We start from the raw sequence: 27,844 nt of genomic DNA on the forward strand, positions 1-27,844 counted from the left end.
CGTCAGCTATACTCGGTCCGGATCCAGGCATGCTAGAGGGAGCTTTCAAACGACATAGTTATACATGAACTACGTCGTTTGGTTAAGTACTTACAAAATCAAATCTGAGCCTTTCATTCTCTTTGATCTGACGTTTCTCATTTATCACCCCTTTAGATATAAAAAAATTCTAAAATCAGATTTTTGGCCTATTTACTCTGAATTCTCCCCGTTCTCTCCCTCTCTCACTCTGCCTCTACCCATCTCCGCCGCGGGAAATCGTTGTTTCCGTCTGGCGGCGCCCAATCACCCCCATTTTTCACCCTATACTCTCCTTAACATCCATTTTCCGAATCTCCAAACCAAACCCTCAAACCGCTTCAAACTTGTCAGAACCTGACTATCAATTTTACCAATATCCAATAAATTAAAGTAAATTGACACGAATTTTTGGGACAATTTTCTAGGTTTATGATTACTGTAAAGGAAATGACAACATTACAATATAGAAATTGAATTAATCGAAATGAAAACTAATTCTACTGCGACTTCATCGATAGACCATAGCTGCAAAGATGAAGATAAGAATGAATTAGAAGAAGAAGAAGAAGAAGAAGAAGAAGAAGAAGAAGAAGAGAGAAGAGAAAATGAATTTTGGGGAGAGGAAATACCGAATTCAGTTATGCCTTCTCTCTCCTTGTTGTTAGCCTTTATCAGTGTTGGCAGCTGAATTGGACGCCGACTGACGTGGCTCGATCAGAGCCCTTGATGCTCATTAATTCCCACCTAATCTTGGGCATCACTTCTATTTAGCTATTTACTATTCCTACTAACTAATTCAAAAATTTAAATAGTAATGGTTCATGACAATTCCTTCCCATAAATTACAATCCTTGACCTCAAGGATTAAGAATCGAAATCTGGAAATGTATCTTTAAGGAATTGGTAGTCTTCCCAAGTGGCATCTTCAGGTGAAAGGTTAAACCATTGAACTAACACCTTAACAATAGTGATATTGTTCTTCTTGACCATCTGCCTCTGTAGAATAGCTATGGGCTTAACCTGGAACTGACCACTTTCACCCGTGAAAGGCAGAGTAATTTGAGCTACCACTTTATTGCCTTTCTTCTTCTTAAGGAATGACACACGGAATACAGGATGCACCTTTGATTTAGAGGGCAATTCCAGCTTATAAGCTACATTGCCAATCCTAACAATGATTTTTTAAGGTCCATAATGTTTAGAACATAGCATCAATTTCTTTCTAAGAGCAATAGATGTTTGCCTGTAAGGCTGTAGTTTCAAGTAGACCATGTAGCTTCAAAGGGAGTGCACTGTAATCCTGCGTGGAAGTTTGTGTTGTCCCACCACTTTGCTGAGGAAAGCCATTGTTTCCACTGAGTAGGCTTGCTAGCATAGATGCATATAAGGTAATTCTCAATGCATCTATTCATCCTCTCAGTCTGCCCATCATTCTGAGGATGATAAGCAATGCTATAATTCATTCGAGTGCCCAATAATTTAAACAATCAATGCCAAAAGTTACTCATATGTCAGCGACAATGGATTCTGGGATGCCATACAAACTGTGGATCCTCTTCCAAAACTTGTCAGCTACTATTGTAGTAGTAAAGGGATGGGTGAGGGCTATGAAGTAAGCATACTTTGACATCGTATCCACCACCACAAGTATAACATCCTTGTTTTTGGGATTTGGGTAAGCCTTCAATAAAATCCATGCTGAAATGGCTCCAAACTTGGTTAGGAATAGGTAGAGGTTATAAAAGTTCAAGATATGCCACATTTTCCTCTTTGTTTATGTGACACGCATCATAACTAGTCACATGCTGCACCACTATTTGTTTCATTCTTGGCCAATATAACAGTGAATCCAACCTCTTAAAGGTTCCCAATTGTCCAGAGTGTCCTCCAATAGAGTAGTCATGAAAAGCGGATACTAGTTGTTGTCTTAGTCTTCCAGTCGCTCCCACATAGATCTTATCCTTTTCTTCTTATAATCCCAGAGGAGGAGTGCCATATGTTAGGACCATTCAAGTCCATTATTAGTTGAACAATGAGCCCTTGAGCTTGTGCAATATCTACATAGCTAGCTCCTATTTTCTGCATCTATATAGGAACTAAGACACTGATAGTTAGCAATTGTCCAGTGCCATGATCTGTATAATCATCTGGCTTCTCATGCTGCCTAAAGAGTGCATCAGCCACTATGTTCTTATCCCCCCTCTTGTATTGGACTTCATAATCTAGCCTTAGCAATTTAGTTAGACCTTTTTTGTTGAATAACTGAAGTTACCTTTTGCTCCAAGAGGTATTTTAAATTATGGTGATCTGTTCTCACCACAAAATGTTTGAACTGCAATAGTGTCTCCATTTGTCAATTGCATTTAATAAGTCCATGTATTCCTGCTCATATATGGATTTTTTCATGTATTTCTATGCTAATACCTTGCTAAAATAAGCAATAAGCATACCTTCTTGTATTAGGACAACCCCAATACCGCTGTGACTTGCATAAGTCTCAACTATGAATTCCTTAGAATAGTCAGGTAGTGCTAACAATGGAGTGGAGGTCATGGCTGTTTTGAGCGACGAAAATGCCATATCAGCTCCAGTATTCCACTTGAAGGAGTCCTTTATAGCAGATCAGTGAGAGGCCTGCATATAGTGCCATAATTTGCCACATATTTTTTATAGTAACCTGTTAAACCTAAGAACCCTCTGAGAGCCTTAACTGAATTAGGCCTAGTCCAATCCATCATAGCTTGAATTTTGACAGGGTTAGTGGAAACTCTATCCTTAGTGATACTATGCCCCAGGTATTCCACCTTAGGTTGTGCAAAGGAGCACTTTGACCTTTTTGCAAATAAAGAATGTTTCCTCAGTATGCCAAACACAATAGTGAGATGCTGAGTGTGCTCGTCTAGTGATAAGCTGTAAATGAGTATGTCATCAAAGAAAACTAGGAGAAATTTCCTAATTAAGGGTTGAAAAACCCGATTCATCGATGCTTGGAATGTTGCAGGTGCATTGGCTAGCCCAAATGGCATCACCTTGAACTCATAATGACCCAAGTGAGTTCTAAAAGCATTCTTGTGCACATCCTCAACCCTCATTCTGATATGATGATATCCAGCCCCTAAATCCACTTTTGTAAATACCACAGAGCCATAAAGTTCATCCAACAAGTCATCCACAATAGGAATTGGGTACTTGTCTTTAATAGTGATGTTATTTAAACCTCTGTAATCTCCATAAAACCTCCAAGTGCTATCTTTCTTTTTAACAAGCAAAGTTGGAGATGAAAAAGGAGATCGACTTTGCTGAATTATGCCATTAGTAAGCATTTCCTTAACCTACTTCTCTAACTTCTCTTTCTGGTAATAGTTGTGTCTGTAAGGCCTCAAACTAACAGGCATTGATCCAGGTTTGAGTAGAATTTCATGGTCCAAAGACCTGACAGTAGGCAATGATGTAGGCTCAGCAAAAATATCTGTATACTAATCTAACACCCTTGTAACAGCTTCTGCTACTGGTTCTTGATTGCTCACTGAACATGTCTTCAGCATGAACAAGTGAGAAATGATAGCATGACCTTTCTTGATCATTCTTCCCAATGAACCACTTGAAATGATGCTCATCCTTCCTTCTTCGGGAATGCCATGAAGTGCCAGTTTGTTACCCTTCCTCCCAATGGTAACACACTTCCTTTCACGATCAAATTTGGTTGGGTTATGCTTCTTCATCCAATCATTCCCTAAGACAGTATCGCAACCACCAAGTAGAATGATAAGCAAATCTTCTTAAAAGGACCTGCCTTGCATCTTCCACAAGAACCCTTTGCAAATGGAAGTGCACATAACATAGTTACCATCAGCTACAGTAACTCTTACTGGGGGCAATAGCTGGATTGATAACCTGTCTCTTTGATAGTGTTTTCATCGATGAAACTATGCGTGCTACCTGAATCTATCAACACAGTCAGGTTCATATTCTTCACATTTCCCTTGACCAGTATAAAGCTCACTCCTGGATTACTAACAGATTGTGCACTCATACATACAACTTCCTGAACTTCCTATTCAATTTCCCCTTCTATGACTATCTCAGTTAGTGCTTCAGTAGTATCGATACTAGTCTCGATTTCTCCCACCAAGCAATTAAGTTGCTTCTTCTAGCACTGGCGGCCTGGTATATATTTCTTGCCACACCTGAAACATAAGTGATGTCCCGACCCAATTTCTCTCATAGGCCGTGATGGCACCCAACGTTACTGCTAGGTAAGCCAAAAGTGAACTAACTCTATGATCAATTCTTTTAGAAATTTGAAATAGTTGATTTTTAGTTTGTGCATAAATAAGAAGTAAGAATTTAATAAAAATGAGAGATCAAAATTTTGAAAGCAAGTGAGATTAGTAAAATAACCCAAAACCATCAAGTGTCTACTAGCATAAATCTCCAAGACCAGGTGTCACAAGTGTATGAGCTACTAGTAGAATATACAAAAGAATACTACACGACTATCTGAAATGAAATAGATAGAAAATAAAGCAAAAGAAAGATTTCAGCTGCTGCAAAACGGGTTCGGAAGGCAGCTCACCGCTAAGTCTCGTAGTAGTCAAGGATGCGTGCCGGACTGATATCCAGATGCACCTACCTCAGATCCTGCACGATTAGTGCATAAGTGTAGCGTGAGTACATAAATAACATGTACCCAGTAAGTATCCAATCTAACCTCAAAGAACTAGTAATGAGGGGTCGACTCCGACGCTTACTATGGGCTAACAATAAAATAATAGAATTATAACTAAGCATGGACCATATAAATACAACTGAAAACGCAATAAAAATAATAAGTAAACAATTCATCCACTAATAGTAAGTCCCAATTAATTTCCATCATTTAACAGATTAATCTCTTAAGCCAATGAAACAATATCAATTATAGTTGGGCTTCAAGAATTACTACATACAATTATGCCGAGGTCGTACGACCCGATCCAACATACAAATATATAAATTGTGCACTACCGAGAGTCGGACGACATGAACCATAGATGCATCTATTTTATTACTAAGGTGTTCGGCCCGCTCCACAAGAAGGAAAAATAATTTATAAATAACCAATTCAAGAATTATTAAGAGGCTAATGTTCAAGTAAACATCAATTCTCATTAACGGTCAAGTAACCCATCCACAACTCAAGTAAATAAAATTAGACCTTTTATAATTCCTTTATCAAGTTCCGATATGAATTAATCATTTAAGTTAGCAAGTAGAGTGCAACTTTTCGCAAGAATCACATGATTTGGGTCCTAAACTACCAGAACATAAGCATAATTAGTAGCTACGCATGGACTCTCATCACCTCGTGCGCACGTAGCCCCCACAAATAGGAGCACATATTAAATCAATTCATCTATAGGGTTAATTCCCTCTTACAAGGTTAGAAAAGAGACTTACCTCGTCTCAAGCTTACTCTCCGGTCCAAGATTGTGCTTAAACTCTCAATTCAGTGCCAAACGACTCGAAACTAGTCAAATATTATATAAAATAGTCAATATATGTTCAAAAGTTCATATCCTAACTATTAAAGTGATTAACCAACCCCAATTGAAGAATTCCTAAAATTCACCCCGGGCTCACGTGCCCGAATTTTGGAATTTTTCAAAGAAAGTTGTTACCCATAACCTCATGAATTCAAATATATGATTTTCACTAAATTCCATAACCATTTTTGTGGTTAAATCCCATTTTTATCAAAAACTTAGGTTTTCATCTAAACCCATGATTTCACAAATTTTACATGTTAAATCAACCCACAATCTATGTATTTAACTCACATTATGTAGAAATTACTTACCTCAAAGTGTTAGGTGAAAATCCCTCTCCAAGAGCTCCAAACAAATCCCAAGGAATGCAATAAATGAGCTCAAAATGTCTAAGTAACGGTTAAATGAAGGTTCTGCCTTTTGTGATTTTCGCATCTGCGGTTAGTGGGCTGCATATGCGGTACCGCTTCTGCGGCACCAAGCCCATTTATGTGGCTTCTCATCGCAGAAGCGGGGTCGCTTCTGCGCACACCCCTTCGCTTCTGCGAACCATGACCAAACGCTCCAAGTCGCTTTTGAGGCCAAAATCCAGCATCTGCAGGCTCACACCTACGGCCAAAAGCTAGCAGGTGCGGGCACACCAGAACTGGTGTACCATCGTCCGAATGGAATCCGGGCCTCCCCCTCCCCGAGGCCCCGTCCAAACATACCAACAAGTTTGAAATCGTAAAACTGTTACACCATGTGCGTCCCAAGGTGACGTAATGAATATTAAACTTGTTAATCATTATTTAGGTAATTTTAAAGATATAATATGGCTATATATGATTTTTGGATAGAAAATATGAAGTTTGGGAAAAATCGGATTAAAGTTGCGGAAAAACCAACTAAGGATTTGTCCTGTAATAAAGCTTTTTGAAAAATAAATTTCATGTGCTATATGAGGTATTTTTGGGACATATTATATACCAAATTGAATTTCTTGGAATGTAGTTTTCAACGCTCTTAACCGTTCGTTCATACGATATCCGGATAAAAATATATAAGCGTCGGAAGGTGGGCGAATGAGAGGGTGCCAAGCTAGCACCTCTTTGACTTTTCAAAAGTTGATATATATGTCTTAATTCGTCTCTTTCTTCATTTTCACATAGAACCTGACCATAGAACACCATAGAACCTGTCTTTGAGCTCTCTAATAGTGTTTCAAAGAATAGTATCATCCCGACACGAAATCAAGAAGCGATAACATTAAAACAATCCCTACGACGTAAGTATCGCTATATCGCCTCTCTTTTTCTTTGTAGTTTGAGTTTTGGAAGGTACTTCATAGTTAAGAAAACATGTACTTTCTGTATTTAAGCTATAAAATATCAATGAAGGTTGATAAATTTGCTTCCTAATAGTTAGAACTCACGGGACGGTGATCGGAAGCCGTGAGTTCGAGTTATTTGACTTGTAGTGGACTATTTTGTGGGTTGTTTTGTGTTGCCTTTGGGTTGTATATTTTTTTACTGTTTAATGTAGTTTTGGAGGATAAATGGTGTGGATAAACACCACATAATGACGGAATGGTGGGCTGGTCGTTCGTCGTTACATTTTTTAAAGTTGTTTGACACTACTTTGGTTGTCGTTTTATGTATGAAGTGATTAGGGTGTGCAGGCTGTTTTGTGGTATATTGTGATGGAGATAAGGTTGGAAAATTATGCTTACATGTTGTTATTGTTGTGTTTTTTGTTGTTGTTGGTATATGGTATTGGAGGAGAGCCTAGTTGTAGGGGAGATGCTGCCCAAATTTACGTAAACGAGCTACTAGTTTAAGTTGCGGACTTAGCCTTTACTCAGCACTGATTTTGAATATCCTTATGATGTGGTAGATTTAATTGAATTGTTTGAATAATTTCTTAGAAGGTATTAAGGACTCAACGGAGTTAAGGTATGTTAAGGTTATCCCTTCTTTCTTTTTGGCATGATCCAAATGATACAAACGAAATGAGCAAAATACGTAAATTTTATAAATGACTCTATTCATAGAAATACTAGGGGTGTCTATATTCTTGATTCCCCATGCGAATTATTATTATATCCTCTATTCATGGGTCTCAGAAAAATATGTATTTGATAAAGTATGTCCGAAAGGCATATTGATTTTATGATATTCGAGAAATCTTATTAACGTATTTCTTATGCATTTCATGCATTTATACATGTACATTGACCCATGACCAGAAGGTGTTATATATGCGTATATTATATGTATATTGGATATGGGAAAAGGTTACAGCGTTATATACGCACCACCACCTGATCAGCTGGTATACGTTGATGATTTGCCCACAGTGGCCGAGATGATATGATGGGATGTTCTCAGAGGCTTGATGATATTATGAACGTATATACCTATGCATGGTATGGCATTTATACGCATATGCATGACATTATAATATTAATGATTCACAGAGTTGTTCAGACTTACATGTTGAGTCTTTTACTCCATGTTTCTCTCATGTCTATTATTTATTGATTTTCATTCCTTACATACTCGGTACATTATTTGTGCTGACGTCCCTTTTGCCTGGGGACGCTGCGTTCTATGCCCGCAGGTCCCGATAGACATGTAGAGAGTCCTCCAAGTGGGCTATCAGCTCAGCGGAAGATATTGGTGCACTCCATTTACTCCGAAGTTACCTATTTGGTCAGTATGATTCGGGCGTGTATTATTTAGTATGGCGGGGCCCTGTACCGACCTTTATGGTATTTATCTACTCTTAGAGGCTTGTAGACATATGCTATGTACGTAAAAGATTATATGGCCTTGTCGGCCTACATTTAGTGTATGAGTGATCATTTTGGTCTTATAGGCCCAAGTTGGTATTACATGTTTTATTCTAGTTATCCTACGACAGCCTTTCCGTCTCATTTACCCATGATAGCATGATACAAGAAGATACGTTATGTTGGTATTCGGTTGAGTAAGGTACCGGGTGTCCGTCGCGGCCCATCGGTTTGGGTCGTGACAAAAGTGGTATCAGAGCAGTTCCGTCCTAAGGAGTCTACAAGCCGTGTCTAGTAGAGCCTTTTTTATGGGTGTGATGTGCACCACACTTATAAGTAGGAGGCTACAGGGCATTTAGAACTGTTACTCTTTCTTCTTACTCTAGATCGTGTGGTAGATCTCAGCTGTAAGAAATTCAAATTCCTAAATTCTATTTTATTCGTTATACAACGACATCTACATCCAGAAAGACTGTTGGTAAGAGATTGAATGTGGCTGTGGAAGAGTTGAGTCAGAGGAACTCGATTTTGTATCATGCTTATGATGAATAAATATAAGGCCTTCAGTAGATGTGTGTGTACTACGACGTGTGAGCCTCTTGATAAGGAGCCCTAAGGCATGAATATCTATCTACCCCTATGGTAAAAAGTAATGAGAGAATCAGAAGGTAGATATAAGTTTCAACAAGTAAAAGAAGCTAGGTGAAGAAGGATACGAGGTACCCAGTTAGTGAAGAATATCTGTATTTATAATTCAGGCAGAGAAATATAAGCATTCTGAGTTACTTTCAACAATAACAAAGATATATTTACTTGACAACACCCATTTCAGTTATGCCCCGTGGGAGCTAACAAATATAATTTAAGAGAAGGATGTGATATCAGCATCCAGCTGGGGTTAGAGTAACCCAAAATTGTGGATGGATTGTTATCATTAGCTCACATTTCCGAGGGATATTGCAAACGTGGTAATGGTTCTCCTTGTGAGACACCCAGATGGTGCACTCTAGAATAGTACAATCAGATATGAATACTAGAATGTTCAGAAATTTCAGAAGATTGGCATTGAAATCCTAGAAGGGATAAATATTTACCTTTGTATGGCTCTCGTCCCCAGTAAAGAGAGAGTGTTAGGCGACCCGAAGAGCCAGTGAGTTGAATCAAGGGGGACTAAAAGTGAAAGAATGTTTTGAAGAAGTTTTCATAATAAGGTGATATACATAAATATTAGCAGGAGAATAAGAAGAAAGCAAATGAAGCATTATGAGTAAGATGTGATAAATTGATGATAACGGTAAATCAAAATATGACAGGATTACAGATTCTATAGTCAAGTGAAGGAAAAGACAAGAAGTTACATGCCTTGAGGCAATAAAATAGTATAAGCCATAAAGTCATGTCCCCATTTCGAGAAATGAGTTGGTGACTCATACGTAATTACCAGAAGGAAAAGTTAGACCCCCGGAGTAATAAAAATTAGTATGGGCTAGTGAATAAGATAAATTGAACATGAAATCGGGACCGAAGGATTTGATAATAGTTGACATCGTGAGAATTTTAGAGATCGCGTTCCGGGCGATAATTGAATGGACAACAGAAGAATAACTTTTAAAGGTCATTCAGGAAGACGTTTCCCTAAAACAAGTGCTGTGAGCAGAGTTAAGCTTAAGGGACTAAGTGTGCCAGTTACACTAGGTGTCACCTTTATGTGTAAGAAATTAAATTATCCCTGGTACAGAAGGGTTACCGCAAGGCAAGTAAGAGCCCGTGAAGATGTGAAAAGACGCCAAATATGAAGAGGTAAAACATTTATAGGTAAATGTCCATAGCAATAAATGTTAGTACTCCCCTAAAGGGGGGAAGATGGTGTAATATGGTATTAAGTCGGAGTTATGTGGTTAAGGTAACTATGGAATAGTAAAGGAAGAATGTGGTAGAAAGGCGAAAGGAATGAGATTGCATTTATTCAAATCCTACGGATATGATACGACTATAGACCATTATGTAAGCATGACGACGGGGAAAGGCAGTAAGGGTTCCATCACTAGATGTTATTGATAAATAAGTGCAAATGAACACTGGATACATAAGGAGCCAGTGTGCAGGGTAAGTTAAGACAAAGGATATAACCCATGAGAGATTATGCAGAATATAGATATGATAATGGACTAACGTGTAGTTAGTAGTTGATTCAGGAAGAGCATAGCCATGGCTAAACAAGAGGGTACCGACAAATCAGCAGGTTGTGCAAGATAAACATAGTGAAACCCAACATAGGGAATTCAGTCTCACAAATAATATCATTATAATCCTTGAGAAATATTCAGATAGGAGTTGGGTTGTTAAAGGTACCGTATAAGTGTTACGTACATAAGAGAGAGTGCCACTAAGGAGACAATCAAACTTTGAGTTCAGAAGTAACCCTACGAGCACAAGGTCACAGATGTATGTAACTAAGGATATTTGTAGGCGAGTAAAAATATCAAAAAAAATTCTTTCAGGTATACGATGTAATAAGCTCGCAGCTTTACAGAAGTCAAAGGGTCTCTCTTAAGTACTACAAAGAAAGAATAGCTGAAGGAATAAGGAAGAAGCCTTCAACTTAAGCATAGTGACATAAGGAAGAATTGGTCTTGTAACAACAGTCTCACAACAACATTGTATGCACTCCATAAGAAAGTGGCACCTATCGTGGCTAATGAACAGGAACAAAAATTAAAATATGATATTTGAGATCATATGAGTTACAGAAAATTCCAGTATTTGTGGGCAATGAGATAAGCCATGTATTCATGCAACAAGCGGCAGAATGAGCATGAAAAATAATTGCTTATGTTTAAAGATAACTAAGAAAGCACGAGAAGAATTACCCGACCCACAATTTAGAGTTAGCCGCGGTGATTCATGCACTAAAGATGTGGAGGCACTATTTGTATGGCATTCATGTTGATATCTATACGGATCATAAAAGCCTTCAATATATCTTCAAGCAAAATGAATTGAATTTACGCCAAAGGAGATGGTTGGAGCTACTGAAAGACTACGATGTTGATATTTTATACCATCCGGGGAAGGCGAATGTAGTAGTCGATGCCCTCAGCCGTAGATCTATGGGTAGCCTATCATATTTATAGCCAGAGAAGTGTGGAATAGCCCATGAGATTCATCAGCTAGCTAGTCTTGAAGTTCGATTACTGGACTCAGGTGATATTGGAGTTACTATTCAGGACATGACAACATCCTCTTTAGTAACTGAAGTGAAGGAATTCCAGTATGAGGATCCTGTGCTAGCTCATTATAGAGATACATCCCCTCAAAAGGAGAATACATCATTTGAAATTACAGGAGATGGAGTCCTAAGATATCGAGGTCGATTATGTGTTCTAATGTGACAGGGTTGCACCAGCAGGTTATGGGAGAAGCTCACTATTCTCGTTATTCTATTTATCCAGGAGCTACGAAGATGTATTATGATATCAGGGGAATATACTGGTGGGACGAAATGAAGAAGGATATACTAGAGTTTGTTTCTCAGTATCCAAATTGTCAGCAGGTTAAGATTGAGCATCAGAAACCCGGTGGATATTTATAGGCTATAGAGATTCCGACTTGGAAATGGGAAGTGATTAATATGGATTTCATCATAGGCTTACCTCGTACCCAACGTAAGTTCGATTCTATATGGGTAATTGTCAGTAGACTTACAAAATCAACCCATTTTTTGCCTGTCAGGACTACTTATTCAGTAGAGGATTATGCAAGGCTTTATATTAGGGAGATGGTACGACTTCATGATGTACCTATATCTATTATCTCGGATATAGGTGCTCAGTTTACAGCTAATTTTTGGAGGTCCTTCCAAAAAGGATTGGGGACTCTGGTAAGTCTTAGTACAATATTTCATCCCCAGATAGAAGGTCAAGCTGAACGTACTATTCAGACACTGGAGGATATGTTACAGGCTTGTGTGATGGACTTCAGGGGTAGTTGGGATGATCATCTTCCACTTATTGAGTTTGCATATAATAATAGTTATCATTCCTGCATTCAGATGGCTCCATACAAAGCTCTTTACAGACAGAAGTGTAGGTCATCTATCGGATGGTTCGAGGTTGGGGAAACTAAGTTAGTTGGACCAGAGTCGGTACAACAGGCAGTTGAGAAAATTAAGCTTATACGAGAAAGGCTATTAGCAGCTCAGAGTCGTCAGAAGTCCTATGCAGATAATCGATGACGAGACTTGGAGTTTCAGGTAGATGACTGGGTATTCCTAAAGGTATCACCGATGAAAGGCGTTATGAGATTTGGTAAGAAAGGAAAGCTTAGCCCTCGGTACATTGGACCTTATAAGATTATACGCAGAGTAGGCCAAGTAGCATATGAGTTGGACTTGCCTTCCAAATTGGAGTCTGTACATCTAGTATTTCATGTGTCTATGCTCCGTATGTGTATTGGATATCCCTCTAAAGTCATTCCAATTGACGATGTTCAGGTTACAGAGCAACTATTATATGAGGAAGCTCACATTGCTATACTAGATAGACAAGTTCGGAGATTAAAAACTAAAGATGTAGCTTCGGTTAAAGTATTTTGGATTAACAATAATGTGGAGGAAATGACTTGGGAATCTGAAGAAGAAATAAAGACTAGGTATCCTTACTTGTTTCCACTTCCGGAGGAGGATCAGACTAAGACATCACAACCTTTAGGTACGTATATGGTACTTGATTCTTATGTTAGTTATTGTTATTGGTAGTGTGAGGCCATTGGTGTTATTGATGATTGTGGCACTGTGTGGCTTTGTATTGTTGGGTTTACTATGTGAAAGGTTGATAGTATTACCGTTACAGAGGAGACTCTGCCAAAATTTCTATAGATTTCTAGGAGTTTAACATTCGAGGACGAATATTTCTAAGGGGGGAAGATTGTTACACCCTATACGTCCCAATGTGACGTAATGAATATTAGATTTGTTAATTATTATTTAGGTAATTTTAAAATCATAATATGGCTATATATGATGTTTGGATAGAAAATATGAAGTTTGGAAAAAATCGGATTAAAGTTGCGAAAAAATCAACTAAGGATTTGCCCTGTAACAGAGCTTTTTGAGAAATAAATTTTATGTGTATATGAGGTATTTTTGGGACATATTATATACTAAATTGAAGGTCTTGGAATTTAGTTTTCAACGCTCTTAACCGTTCATTCATACGACATCTGGATAAAAATATATAAGCGTCGAAAGATGGATGAATGAGAGGGTGCCAAGCTAGCACCTCTTTGACTTTTTAAAAGTTGATATATATTTCTTAATTCGTCTTTCTCTTCATTTTCATAGAACCTGTCTTTGAGCTCTCTACTAGTGTTTCAAAGAATAGTATCATCCCGGGTACGGAATCAAGAAGCGATAACATTAAAACGATCCCTATTCTGGTGAGTGTTCCAAACACCACGTTTAGTCCATTCTTTTCCTTTATGCCTTATTCTCTGTCATCTGAGAGTCCCTCATTCTGGTGAGTGTTCTTCTTCTCCCTCTTTTCATATTTCATCTTGTTTTTTGCTGGTTTTTCCTTTCTTTGTTGATTTCTTTTCGTCTCGGCTCTTTTGTTTTATTTTTACTTGTTTGCATTCTTGAAGTACTTGCCTTTTACTTTCATTAAGAAGTTTGAAATTTAAACATATGGTTTGAAATTGGATTTTAAGATATCAATCGAACTCTAATTTCAGTTATGGAACGATATTATAAGTGAAGGTTTTTGGTCGTCCAAGGGTATTCCTGTAATTGAGTCCATTCTAATGTCTTGTAAATACTCTGAGATTAGTACGTGTCAAATTCCAAATACCACGTTTAGTCCATTCTTTTTCTTTATGCCTTATACTCTGTCATCTGAGAGTCTCTCATTCTGGTGAGTGTTCTTCTTCTCCCTCTTTTCATATTTTATCTTATTTTTTGCTGGTTTTTCCTTTCTTTGTTGATTTCTTTTTGTCTCGATTCTTTGTTTTATTTTTACTTGTTTGCATTCTTGAAGTGCCTGTCTTTTACTTTCATTAAGAATTTTGAAATTTAAACATATGGTTTGAAATTGGATTTTAAGATATCAATCGAACTCTAATTTCAGTTATGGAACTATATTATAAGTGAAGGTTTTTGGTCGTCCAAGGGTATTCCTGTAATTGAGTCCATTCTAATGTCTTGTAAATACTCTAAGATTAGTACGTGTCAAATTTCAAACACCACGTTTAGTCCATTCTTTTCCTTTATGCCTTATTCTCTGTCATCTGAGAGTCCCTCATTGTGGTGAGTGTTCTTCTTCTCCCTCTTTTCATATTTCATCTTATTTTTTGCTGGTTTTTCCTTTCTTTGTTGATTTCTTTTCGTCTCGGTTCTTTCGTTTTACTTTTACTTGTTTGCATTCTTGAAGTGCCTGCCTTTTACTTTCATTAAGAAGTTTAAAATTTAAACATATGGTTTGAAATTGGATTTTAAGATATCAATCGAACTCTAATTTCAGTTATGGAACTATATTATAAGTGAAGGTTTTTGGTCGTCCAAGGGTATTCCTGTAATTGAGTCCATTCTAATGTCTTGTAAATACTCTGAGATTAGTACGTGTCAAATTCCAAACACCATGTTTAGTCCATTCTTTTCCTTTATGTCTTATACTCTGTTATTTGAGAGTCCCTCATTCTGGTGAGTGTTCTTCTTCTTCCTCTTTTCATATTTCATCTTGTTTTTTGCTGGTTTTTCCTTTCTTTGTAGATTTCTTTTCGTCTCGGTTCTTTGTTTTATTTTTACTTGTTTGTATTCTTGAAGTGCCTGCCTTTTCCTTTCATTAAGAAGTTTGAAATTTAAACATATGGTTTGAAATTGAATTTTAAGATATCAATCGAACTCTAATTTCAGTTATGGACCAAAGAAATAAAAGGTTCCAACACAAAAGGTTTGTGGAGTTCAAGGGGTATACACGAAGAGAACTGCATTAAAGCTGTTTGATACTGATCTGTCTGTGCCTAATACTGAGAAGTAAGAAACGAAATTTTCACATCTTGAAAAAACTATTAAAAATCTTATGTGGTTATTCAAATTCACATCAATGGTCATGAGTTAGTAACTTCGTCTTGGGTTCTTAAGAAATATTATATTTTCTATATCTGGGGAATTTAAGTCTGCGCAAATTGGTGACAAATAAGAACGTACATGTCCGAAATGTGTATCAGAAATGTTGTGTCTTGGTCGCCGAGGCTGCCACTTCCGTGATTGCTATTCACCTTGATTTTGCCGGTGTAAGTCCAATTTGGTGTACCAGTTTGTTGAAATCATATTTCTAGATTCTTGGGAAATGGTATCTTCTTTTACATTCCGGATTAATTATGAGTTATGGTTTGTTAAATTTTAGTATCTGATCATCAATTTCTTAAATTTAAATAAGAATTAAGATAAGTAGGGTAAAAAGTTACTAAAGAATGAAAAAAAAGTATACTTTTGGTTTGGTCGTATAGTTTACAACTTCCTCTTAGCTATATCTTTTTATGAATAAAATTTTAAAGGAAAAAAATAAAAAGATAAACAGAGTAAAGAATTAATTCCGTGAAGAGTGCAAAATATTCACTATCACCTCCTCCACCGTCTATTATATTATATAACAAATTAAAGTTTCTGTTGAAATTTATATTAGAAAAAGTTGTATGGTGTTTGCATCATCCGTTTGTTCAAATATCCTTAAATTGCAATTGCCTGCAAGGATTACTCTATAATTTTTAACAAGAACACACAAACAAACAAAAAAAATACTTGTACATCAATGTCAGTGAGATCAGGATTGAAGTATGTAATACATATCCAAATTCTTTTAAAAGAAAGAGCTTTATCATTTGTAAAAATTTATTGCAGGTAAATGTGAACTGAATGTAATATGAGATTTTAATTAATACCGTGATGAAGTTTAGAATAAGGAATGCGTAGACGACAAGGAGACGCGCATTGCATCTTTTCTTGAACTTTTGTCCTTCTAATTTTATCTGCTGAAGAAAACTTCTTTCACTATATCAGCCTTGGTGTATTTGCTCTAACGGAGGATGGTTCAAGGATGGTAAGAACATTTTCCTTCCTTCTCATTCCTTCTAACATTTGTTTTGGGTGTGTGAAATGATGAACTATCCTATATTGCTGGTATCACTAACAAAGATAAGAACAAGATTACTGAGGTACCGATCTTGAACTATCCTATGCTGCAAATTTTGGAACTTTCTTTTTTCACCTTGTAGTAATACAATTTTTTATTGGCGTTTCATTTGCGTTTGAATTATTCACCTAAGCATGCTAACTGTTTTCAATTACATTGTGGCTTTAGAGCGTGACTCTTGGTACTAAATATTTATCTTGATTTTTCCAAGCTATTTATTCCATAATAGGGACACTATTTTACAGTTGATTTTTTTGTATATCAAAATTTGGCTTTATGAATCAAAGGTGAAATTAATATTGCACTGTTGTAATGGTAATAGATTTATTATTACATGATTTGTGTTTTTTTCTCTCTTTCAGGTCCAAAACTAAGTTTCTTAATATACAATATTAAACGTTGAGTGTACCTCTTCAATGGATGTATTATACTAACATTATCTTTGACTATTGCAGCCTATAGGTATAATTGGCGTCTTTCAGAATAACAATAACTCAGTAAAGGAATTTTTTGCTAATCTGTTGCTGGAGATGAGGACATTTAGCGAAGCAGGCAAAATAGTACGATCCAATCTACCAAGTAGTAGTATGATCCAATCTACCAAGTGGTTATGATTGGTACAAAGCTTCCTTTTTTTCTCTTTAGTTTTCCTCTGCATTTGTAGTAGAATAAATGGAAAAAATAAAAGATTCACACACAAAAAAAAAATGATTTCCGTAGTTTAGCGAGTTATTGAAGAAATTTTCTCAACCATGTTGACAAGTTCTTTGGAAAAAAAAATAATGGTTGCTTCTGATCAATTAAACGATATCCTTCAACTAATGTTTATCACTCTGAGTACATTTCTGGAATCTTATGTGCAATTTACATAAACAAAAAGTATTTAGGCATATCATTATGAAATTTTAAAAGAAAAATAAAAAGGAAGAGCTACAATAAAAAATATGTAAATTCATGGTAACTTTCCAAAGGAATTATCTTTCACTAAAGAAAAGAAAGTTAAATGCAAAGAAGTAGGAAATAACTAGAATAAGATCCCTACATCCAGGGGCGGCTCAATGTATCTCGTGGCCTAAGGCAAAATCATATTGAGAGGCCCTTAAATTTATTTTATAAAATATTTACACTAACAATAAAATTTACTTTCTAAACAATACATTAATCATTTAAGACAAAAATAAGCGAATTTCAAAAAACAAATAAGAAGAAGAGCACAAAAGATAAAGTGGTGGACTATCGGATATTGAGGTCCACAAATTTTGATTTGGCTATCATCACAAACAAGAAAAAGAAATAAACGTACATAACGTAATAGCTTAAGTTTTGAGCATTAAAGTAAAAAATATTTACTCCTTATGATCAATTTAAATGATAATTGTAGTCATTTTATTGAATAGCACTTATTGGTGAATATCTAAAATAAATTATAAATAACCTAATATAATATGTCGAATTATACTAAAAGAAAACCGGTGCATGAATGCTTTTGTGTTCATGCAGTTTGAGAGAACATTGTAAAAGAAATTCATTATATTGTCAATATATATAACATAATTCCTATATAAAAAGGATAAAATTAAAATTGAAGACAGAAGCAAATATACTAATTAATCAGTAAAGAAAATTATCATAATTTATAAATTAATTCCTATATAAAAAGGATAAAGTTAAAATTGAAGACAGAAGCAAATATACTAATTAATCAGTAAAGAAAATTATCATAATTTATGAGTTTATTGATATAAAATAACCTCAATCAAATAACAAAAAAAAATATATTGTAACACTTTTCTTTATACTAATTATTTATATTATTTATATAATATATAGTAATAATAATAAGAATTTTAAATAAATTCGGGGCCTTCAAATTTTGGGGGCCTAAGCCCTAAGGCGACAACCTCTCTGCCCAAGCCTTTAGAGCCGCCCCTGCCTATATCTCCTGTTTGCTGAATTGTGGATTTTAAATGAGATTCTAGTCAACCTCTGTGTGTTCTTTGTTAAGTTTTCTTCACGAATGAGAGCTGAAGTACTTGAAACTTTTGTATACTTTGCTTAGTCACATAAGTAACTTTTGGTGCTTTATAAAGGAGAATCCTCCGGGCTATTTGGTGGAGTTTTGGTTATGAGTTGGTGAAATGACTGTGAAGCTGAGAATGATGAACTTCTTGCTTGCAGATCACCCATTGTTCCAACACCAAATGTAGATCTCAAGTATATGACAGTTATTCAAACTCAAGGCAATCACGAGGCAACAGAATGTGCAGGTGCGGGGGTATATAAGCTTCACAAAGCTGAGTTGCAAGAACTCCTTCACTTTAAGCTGCTAGGTACAGGTTGATCAACATAAAAGTAATCTATACATTCTTTTTTTGTTTGCACATTTTCAATAAATATAATAGAACAATTTGCAAGTTCTATCTATAAAAGAGATTGTTTACACGTCCTTTTGCGAATAGAAAAATGAGAAAGAAAGGTGCTCTTTATGTCAAAGGGCGATGCCAGCAAACGATATTCATATTATCAACTGTACAAAAAATAATCTTTGCTTAGAAAGAACAGATCAAGGGAGATTTACTCTTTTATTGATAATTACCCTTCTTTTGGTGCTGAGTTGATCATTAGTCATTACTCTGATAATCAAGAACCTTCTTTTGTTAAGGTTAGTACAAATTTGCTTAGTTTGCTAATTGAGCCTGACAATCTGCAGATGCCTTTCTCCATAAAAATAAAACTTCAACTCTTTGTAAGTTGAAGGGTAATATAGAATTAATATTGTAGGATACTTTAAGTCTTTCAGTCTATCTCTTAGTGGGACAAGGTCCTATGCAAATATCAGAACTCTTCCCTATCTTCTGAATAATTGTTAGCTGCACATTGCACCCTTCTCCACAAATAATCTTAGTTTGTCACTGCTTGATGATCTCTGTCGTGTAATTATTACTATTAATTAAGGGATATTATAAATTGTTGGACGAGGAGCACCTAACAAGAGTGGTCTTCTGTTGCCTTGATTGATAAAAATCATGTGAACTGAAAGACTCATCTTAATACATAGGGAATACTTATAAACAATCTCTTCCTTGTCGGCTACACATGGCATGGCGTGCACTTAACCTACACATCACATATGCACTCTAGCCACTAGATCTAACTCATGTGAGGCAATGTAGTGCATAAATAATTCTTCCATTATAAGACCTTGGATCTTTTCAAAGTTCCTCATAATTTCTGTGGAAGTTTTTAATTTTTTTGTTCTTTCGGGTCGTGTTGAACCTCTTTTGTAATCATATAGCTGAGTTTGAGGAATTAGCCTTTTCATCGGTCTGGGATTTGCAAATAACACAATACGGGCACAACCTAGTATATTTTGTTAGTAAGCCTTTTTTTCTCTCATCGAAAAGAGTATAGCGTCTAAAAAATTTTATTAGCTTGCTGGTCTTAGGAATGTCATACTTCTCTTAAACCAAGAAATTCAAGTATTTCTATGTTCAATTTTACTTGTTCACTATTGACTTTGAGAAAATAAATAAAGTACATAATTTACCATGATACTCATATTAATTGATGCATATTTTTAATGAATTTGAGAAAATAATTTGAAATTAGTAGTTAATACTGTGGGTATAACTGAAAAAAAAAATCGTCTTCTCTTAATACGCTAAAATGACAAGTAAAACTGAAAATTTATTTTTAGAAAACTGGATAAATAAAAGTGAACGGAGGGAATATCATCTTCTTCTCTTTATTTCTTTGTTTTGCACCCCCCCCCCCTCCCCCAATCCCACCCTCAAAACACCAAAAGAAAATGTTTCCTTTATCTTATGCTAAAAAACTCAAAAGCTTTTAATAATGTTGGTTCTTTCACCCTTCTCCTACAAGCAATGTGATTAATGTGTATTGAATTTATTGATAAAAGCAATCATGAGAATTCTCAAGAAACTTTGATAGGCTTTAAAATCATTGCTTTAGCCATTGGAGAGTAGGACTATATTTATAGTGTGCTTTAATTTATTTTCCTTTTTGTTTTCTTACTCATGATTTTTATTATTTTTCTTAAATTTCTTAACTTTGGTTTTTTGAGTTGTAATATTTATATTTGTAGGAGTACTACTTTTCCGACTGCGCGAAGCAAAGGCAAGTACACTGTAGCTCTATAATTGCAAATAAAAGTTTAAGTGGGACGTGACTAGGGCTGCCTATCGTGCGGATCAGACGGTTATGTATGTTTAACGGTTCGGCTTATCGGTTATCGACTTTTAAATGTATTAATTCGCTAGCCACCCGATAAGATATCAAGCGGATTGGTATCGGTTTAACTATTATCGGGCGGTTTATCGGCCTATTTAATTTGTATTACAGAGGCCTATTTTGGCAACACACAGATATAGTGATAGGGTGATACCACAACTGCACAACATGATATATTAAACTTATTAAACTTTTTCAACATACTGATAGTATCACAAGAGACAACCAATAATGGACAAACATACTTGAACCTTCACACACTGAGGAGCAAGGCAGTAAGCTCCTCGAAATTAGCTAAATGCAGTCAAGTTTATGGCTCTACAGTCTGCACATTCTTTAGCTAACATAGCACTTTCTAACGTGGCAATTACATCCGTCAAAATGAGTCCAAACTTAGCTTGACTTTCACCTTTATATAAGCAAATGGTTTCTTCACCAATCACACACAATACACACCACAAAAACCATTCTTAAAATTCCATAAAAGAGATAAACACAATAACATTCAATATCTTATCCAATATCAGTAAGGGCAAGCTCAGGCTATGGCCGTATGGAGGAAACGAGGAGGTGACTTTATTCTTAGAGAAGAGAATGAGAGGCAAGAGCGGCTGGGCTGTTGTTGTTGTTGTTGTGTTGCCTCAACCTTCAAAGAGTAGAGAGTAGAGAGTGAGCAGCGACGCGAGAGGACTGTGTTTTGAGATCTGAGTTCACTTCTAACTAGTGACTGCTGGCAAGGGAAATTAGAAATTAGATTTTAGGGTTTTTAATAGTGGATAAATGGAAGGGATATTTAATATACATATAATATAAAAATATATAAATATAAAAATTCTTAACGGGTTAACGGTTTATCCGATAAGAAGATTGATTAATCCGCCCCCAAACCGATAAGCCATTAATAATAAAATTTCAATCCGTTCTCCACCCGTTAATCCGATAACCCAATACCAATAAGCCATTAAGTCACTTTTGCGGTTCGAATTTCGATTTCGGTTCGATCTTGAACACCCCTAGACGTGACTTATGGTCTGTCGCAAGATTCCGTAGAGAGCTAAGATATAGCATCATGATATAGAATAAGAAGAAAAGAAAAAGAAAATACTCGTAATCTTTAAAGGAACTTTTTTTGTTTCCAACAAAACTCTTAAGTAGATCAATTTTGATAATAAATAGTCACGTGAAGTTGAAAAAATTTGAGAATTGAGGCGTAGATCATTTCTAAACTTTTATAATATACCATATTAGAAATTTGTTTACTCTCATTATTAAGGTTTTAACTTAATTATAATTTAATATATAATTTATTAATTATATGCAAAATAATATATAAACTCTAATCTTCCCTTTTTTCTCTTTCCCTCCTCTTTCTCATGCCCAAAATTCTATCTTCGTCCCAGTAGTTGCTGATGAAGTTTGCCATGGTGCAATGCTACTTCACTTGTTATATATGTATATTATTTCATATGCTAATTTATTAGCCCTTCCATCATATTCTCTTTCATTCTTTTTTTTTTGTTTGTTTCACAAATGACCACTTCTGAAAGAGAAAAGATCGTTGTTTTTTTTCTTTTTGTATTTTTGTATTTTGGAATCAATAAGCGAGCATATTGAATAGGAAATTTTTTAATCCATTAAAAAAATTCATTAATACCCAGGGGTCGAAATCTATTTTTGTAAAGTTGTTATTTATTTGGATTGCGTGTTACAAATTATTGGAAATATTTTTTGGAGTTTATATCTCAATTTTGAGTTTTGTAAAGAGTATTAACCAGAAGCGAGCATATTGAATAGGAAATTTTTTAATCCATTAAAAAATTCATTAATATCCATGCGTCGAAATCTATTTTTGTAAAATTGTTATTTATTTGGACTGCGTGTTACAAATTATTGAGAATATTTTTTGGAGTTTATATCTCAATTTTGAGTTTTGTAAAGAGTATTAACCAGAAGCGAGCATATTGAATAGGAATTTTTTTAATCCATTAAAAAATTCATTAATATCCAGGCGTCGAAATCTATTTTTGTAAAGTTGTTATTTATTTGGATTGTGTGTTACAAATTATTGGAAATATTTTTTGGAGTCTATATCTCAATTTTGAGAAAATTTGATGAAGATTCGAGTTGATATTTGGTTTGTATTTTAGACTGAAACTCCAAGAAGTTAAATAAATTATATATTTTTCATATATCGGGTGTACAAATGCATGCAAAACATATACAACTAGCATAACTATATACAAGTTTGTATGTAAATTGTAGCCTTTTGATTTGATTATGTAAAACATAGTAGACACAAGTTGTATATAGGTTGTATGTAAATTGTAGGTTTTGATCAGATTCGGTACAACAAAAAATTATATTCAAGTTGTATATAAATTATAGCTTTTGACCGAATTTATTTATATTTTATAAAAAAAATTAATTACTTCATGTAAATAGAAAAATTCAGATAAACCATGTAAATGTTATCCTAATTTTGTATCTCCAATATTTATGCATGGTTGTGTATGTGATTGGAATAATAATATGTGGGCCGTAGCAACACATGTCCATGTAGGGGTGGCAAACCTAGGGCGGTGTTGGATATGGGCAGGTCGAAAACGGATAATAGAAAAAACGGATAAAATATCTTACCCAACACATATCTAATACAGATAAAAAATAAATTAATCGGTAATAATATGGATATCCATATTATCCATGTGTTCTTGAAATATAAGCACTTTTCGGAGAGTTTCTAGTATCCGTAATTTGAGATCTCCCAATTTTAGTCTATGCAAAGATAAAGGTTAAACCAATTGATTATTCATTGTTTAAGTGGATAATATGAATCTTATCCATATTTGACCCGTTTTTTTAAAAATCATTATTCAACTAATTTCTTAGTGAATAATATGAATGAATAATTATTTTTAGGTAATTTACCTAGCTATACTATAATAGAAATTATTTACCATTTTTATTAAGGTTCATACTTAATTACATTGTATAATTATATTTTTAATTTTGTACAAAACCATAAAAAAAAAAAAAAAAAAAAAGGAAGATTCCTTAAATTTAGCATCACATTCTCCCTGTTTCACAACCTCCCCTCCCCGCCTTCCTTAAATATCATCTATTTTTCAAAAGATCAAATTCCATTCCTTCTCCCGCGTACTTATCACCCAAAATCGGTACTTCTCTCACAATGCAGGCGAAATAGCGAAATATTTGCCTCTAAAATTGCAGCAACAAAGAGTTCTTCATTGACATCCATTTAAAAGTTTTGAAACTTTGAATTCAATATTCAGAATTTATGAATTTGTGATTGTTGGATTGGGCGTTCTTGCAAATGGTGAAGAATATACCTTGTAGTTTACATCTCAATTTTGAGAGAAATTAGTTAAGTTTTGACTTGGTTTTAGATAAAATTTTAGATTGAAACTCGTAGAAAATAAGTGCAAGAATTGTATGATAAATATATCACAATTATCTTAAAATTGTGTCACATCTGTATCAAAATTGTATGTTACTTGTATCTGATACATCAATATCTAAAAATAAAATACCTGATCTAATGCTAATACAATATTATATCAGATTTTAAGTTTAGAGTTGTGATTGAAATACAAAAATATGAAGATCACAATGTGTAACAATTTTTCAAAAATGTATCGCAATTCGCATCACAATGTGTAACAATGTTTCAAAAATGTATCGCAATTCGCACCACAATGTATGATAATTATATTGGTATTGTGTCATGTATTATTTTAGGTATTAATGTATCAAATATAAGTTAGACATATTTGTGATACAAATATAATACATTTTATGATACAATTATATTTTAGTTATTGATGTATCAGATACAATTATGATACAATTCCGGCAACTTCTTCTTTTTCGAGTTTCAATATGAATTTTCGCCTAAAATCAACTATATCCTTAATCAGTCTCCCTCAAAATTGAGATATAAAATTCAAAGGATATTCTTAGTCACTTGAAAGAACACCCGATCCAAATAAATTACAAAATTATAAAACCCTAATATCAAATTTAAAGCTTCAAAGTTTTTTTTAATTTAATGTTTAGCAGCTATATTAATTTACATTAATCAAATTTAATGCAATAAACCATATGTATGTTGATGAGTGCCAACCATTATGTGTGATTTTTGTGGAGACCACCATTAAGTGAAAAGTTACATTAACTGATTACATAGAATAAGAGGGAGAAAGGAGATGAGAGAATAAAAGGAAAGAATATAATTGAATCACTTAACTAAGTGTATTAATAACGGATGCGAGAGCATTTTAAGGAATTGTATGTATATAAATTGTTTAAAAAGGTTAAATTATTTATTGAAAATTGAAAAACTATGAAAAAATGTTAAATAAGTCCTTACTATAATATATATAGTTTTTTAAAAAAAATCATTTTGCCACTATGTCCATGCTAGACCTTTGGGCCACAATTCGAAGTCCAAATAAAGTCGGGAACTTTACATAACTATCAAAGTTTAAAAGAAATATAATAAATTCTTAACATGAAACTCAATATTACAGTTGTGGTAGGAAAATATTTATATTTGTAGCACACATTTCCATTAAAATAGGAATATTAATTATTAATTCCTAAACATAAGCAATTTGAATGGAAAGTCAATAATTCTTTGTACAAAAATCATGTCTTTTTTTCTCTTTATCTATTAACTTTCCTTCTTTTTCTTCATATTCTTAAATTTATTTTATGCCGAAGCCAATATATTTTCTAAATTTGTTTCATTCGTTTTCTTTTTAATTATCTTTCTTAAGTTTTTCTCTTCCTTCTTTCTTCATTTCTTAACATAAAGATCTTACTTCGATAATAATATATGCTAATATATACAAAATATATATATAAAAAATATACATTGAATTAACACATATAAAATATACAAAAAATATACATAAAAAATACATCTTCAATTAAGATGGCACTTAGACATGTGAAATATACATAAAAACTATATATTAAATTTAATTAAGTAAATATACAACAATTATATACATATAAATACATTTTGAATTAAAGTGATACTTGATATACAAAGTATAAAAGACGTATAAATCAATACATCTTGAATTTAGGTGGCATTCACATATGCATCAGATTTTAAAAAATGGAGTGAAAAAGATGAATATCGGAAAGGGAGAATGAAGATGGACAAGAAAAATACTTCCTGTGATTAGTGAGTCAGTTAACTTATTAAATATTGAGCTTAATTTTTATAATATACTAATAATAAAAAAATTGCTCTCTATGAACTAAATAATAAATAATGCTATTTTTTAAAATAATAGTTAAAAAAATATCCGGGCGTAAAAAAAGGCAATAAAGTCGAACTGTTCCGAATATGTTAAGAAAGATCTTGGGCTTATCAATGGTATTCCCATCCAAATCCCTGTCAATATAGGATATATTGTACTTGTTATAAATGTCCTCAAAGTCGACACAATAAGCAATTGTTTTTTCTAGCCCTAGCAGGGTTACATCCTCTTCTTTCTAAGCTATGGCAAACTGGGCAGAACTGCCTCGTGACCTCCTTATTCCGATTGCGCAGCGTGTTAAGGTGATTGAAGATTTTATTGCTTTTGGTGCTGTTTGTACCTCATGGCGAACTGCTACCCCCAAGCATAATTTTGATGTGTTTTCGCCCCAAGTTCCGTTGCTAATGCTGGCTGATAAAGACGATGATTATCGAGAATTTTACTCTCTTTCCAAGCAGAAAGTTTCACGCATATTTCTCCCCGAAGTTAGAGGACGAGCGTGTTTTTCGTCGGAAGGATGGATCTGCACCGCGGCATACACTGGAGAGGTAAACTTGTTGCATCCTTTCTCCCGTACCCAAATCCAACTTCCTCCACAAGAGGCCTTATTGGCTTTTGATTGTGACGATCCAGAGGGAGGATATCCGTGCATCGACCAAGCTGTGTTATCTGCTAGCCCTTCTCTTACATCTGATTATGTACTGGTAGTTTCTTTTTATGGATATAAAAATTGTTTGGCTTTTTGGCGACCTGGAGACCTTAGCTGGACTAATATGAAAATCGACAGATCTATTGTAATTGGTGGAGTTACCGGTCTCAAATACTATAAGGGTAAATTTTATGCTGTGTATTACTCTGGCCAAGTCTGGGTTTATGATGTACCAATTGGAGAGCCACGTGATCTTGTTTGGCTTGAGGATGATATGTTTAAACGGCCGTTAGTTCAGTTCTACCTAGTAGAGGTATCAGGTGCACTATTATTGGTTAGCCGATTTGCCTCAGAGGGTCCAAATGGTGGTGCTGTAACCTTTAAATTTAGAGTTTTTGAATTAGATGTAATCAAAGGTGAATTGAAGGAGATTAACACCTTGGGAGAATCATCAATTTTCTTGGGCCGTAATGGAGCAAGTTCTATTGACTCCTCTAAGTTTATCGGAGTCAAGCGTAATCAAATATATTTTACTGATGATTGGACTGATTTTTTCCGCACATTAGAAGGAGGGGGTGGAAGAGATATGGGGGCTTACGATCTTGAAAGTGGAAAAATTGAATCTTTTTATCCTGGATTGTCACTAAGTCCTATTTGCCCGCCAACTTGGGTCGCACCATCATTCTAATAATGTGATGGCACTCACCTCCATGTCTTTGAGATGTTTTTTTCTCTTTGCAAGTTATTGTCTCTTTTCAGTTTGGTGATTTCTTATTTTCCAAATTAATAGTTAAGTATTCTGTTTATTTTTCTTCAATGTAATCTTGAATCTGATGTATGAATGTTATCGTACTTATAAGTTTCTTCATTTCTAAATGGATTGTCGCGCACATACACCCCGGTAAATGTTCCTTGACACTGAGGGCTTAAGTTGGCATTCCATCAAAAAACACATAACAAGTTAATCTACCTCCAAAGGAAATATTCGGCTTCTTTCAGATATCTCAATGACATTTTTGTACACACTTCTATCGTTGAACTTTGCACCCAAAGGAAAGCCCAAATACATGGTAGGAAGTTTTTTCTGTTGGGATATTAAGCTTGTGTAGCTTAAAGAAGGTGAATGAGAAATGGAGAAAAAA

The 27,844-nt window shown here is 34.7% G+C and overlaps 3 protein-coding genes and 1 long non-coding RNA gene across 5 annotated transcripts; 3 read left to right on the forward strand and 1 right to left on the reverse strand.

The window, feature by feature from the left end:
* Positions 1 to 885: 885 nt before the first annotated feature.
* LOC138905187 (uncharacterized) lies at positions 886 to 1,484 on the reverse strand. The gene is made up of 2 exons (XM_070193693.1): positions 1,291 to 1,484; positions 886 to 1,189 (listed from the first exon to the last, which is right to left on the reverse strand). Exons 1-2 carry the CDS (start codon positions 1,482 to 1,484, stop codon positions 886 to 888), a joined length of 498 nt encoding a protein of 165 aa, XP_070049794.1.
* Positions 1,485 to 11,698: 10,214 nt separating this feature from the next.
* On the forward strand, positions 11,699 to 13,078 carry LOC138905188 (uncharacterized). Its single transcript, XM_070193694.1, has 3 exons — positions 11,699 to 11,875; positions 12,233 to 12,466; positions 12,815 to 13,078. The coding sequence occupies exons 1-3, from the start codon at positions 11,699 to 11,701 to the stop codon at positions 13,076 to 13,078; spliced, it is 675 nt and encodes a 224-aa protein (XP_070049795.1).
* Positions 13,079 to 16,034: 2,956 nt separating this feature from the next.
* LOC138906573 (uncharacterized) lies at positions 16,035 to 20,919 on the forward strand. 2 transcript variants are annotated; one of them, XR_011414030.1, is made up of 4 exons: positions 16,035 to 16,415; positions 16,964 to 17,125; positions 18,687 to 18,838; positions 20,614 to 20,919. It is a non-coding gene; the product is annotated as an uncharacterized lncRNA (long non-coding RNA). The 2 variants fall into 2 exon arrangements; XR_011414029.1 differs by lacking the exon at positions 20,614 to 20,919 and having other exon boundaries at positions 16,040 to 16,415; positions 18,687 to 18,983.
* Positions 20,920 to 26,295: 5,376 nt separating this feature from the next.
* LOC138905189 (putative F-box protein At1g65770) lies at positions 26,296 to 27,390 on the forward strand. Its single transcript, XM_070193695.1, has one exon. It carries the CDS (start codon positions 26,296 to 26,298, stop codon positions 27,388 to 27,390), a length of 1,095 nt encoding a protein of 364 aa, XP_070049796.1.
* The last annotated feature ends 454 nt before the right edge of the window (positions 27,391 to 27,844 follow it).

This window comes from Nicotiana tomentosiformis, chromosome 2 (genome assembly GCF_000390325.3).
Source record: "Nicotiana tomentosiformis chromosome 2, ASM39032v3, whole genome shotgun sequence".
In the NCBI taxonomy this organism is placed as follows: Eukaryota; Viridiplantae; Streptophyta; class Magnoliopsida; order Solanales; family Solanaceae; genus Nicotiana; species Nicotiana tomentosiformis.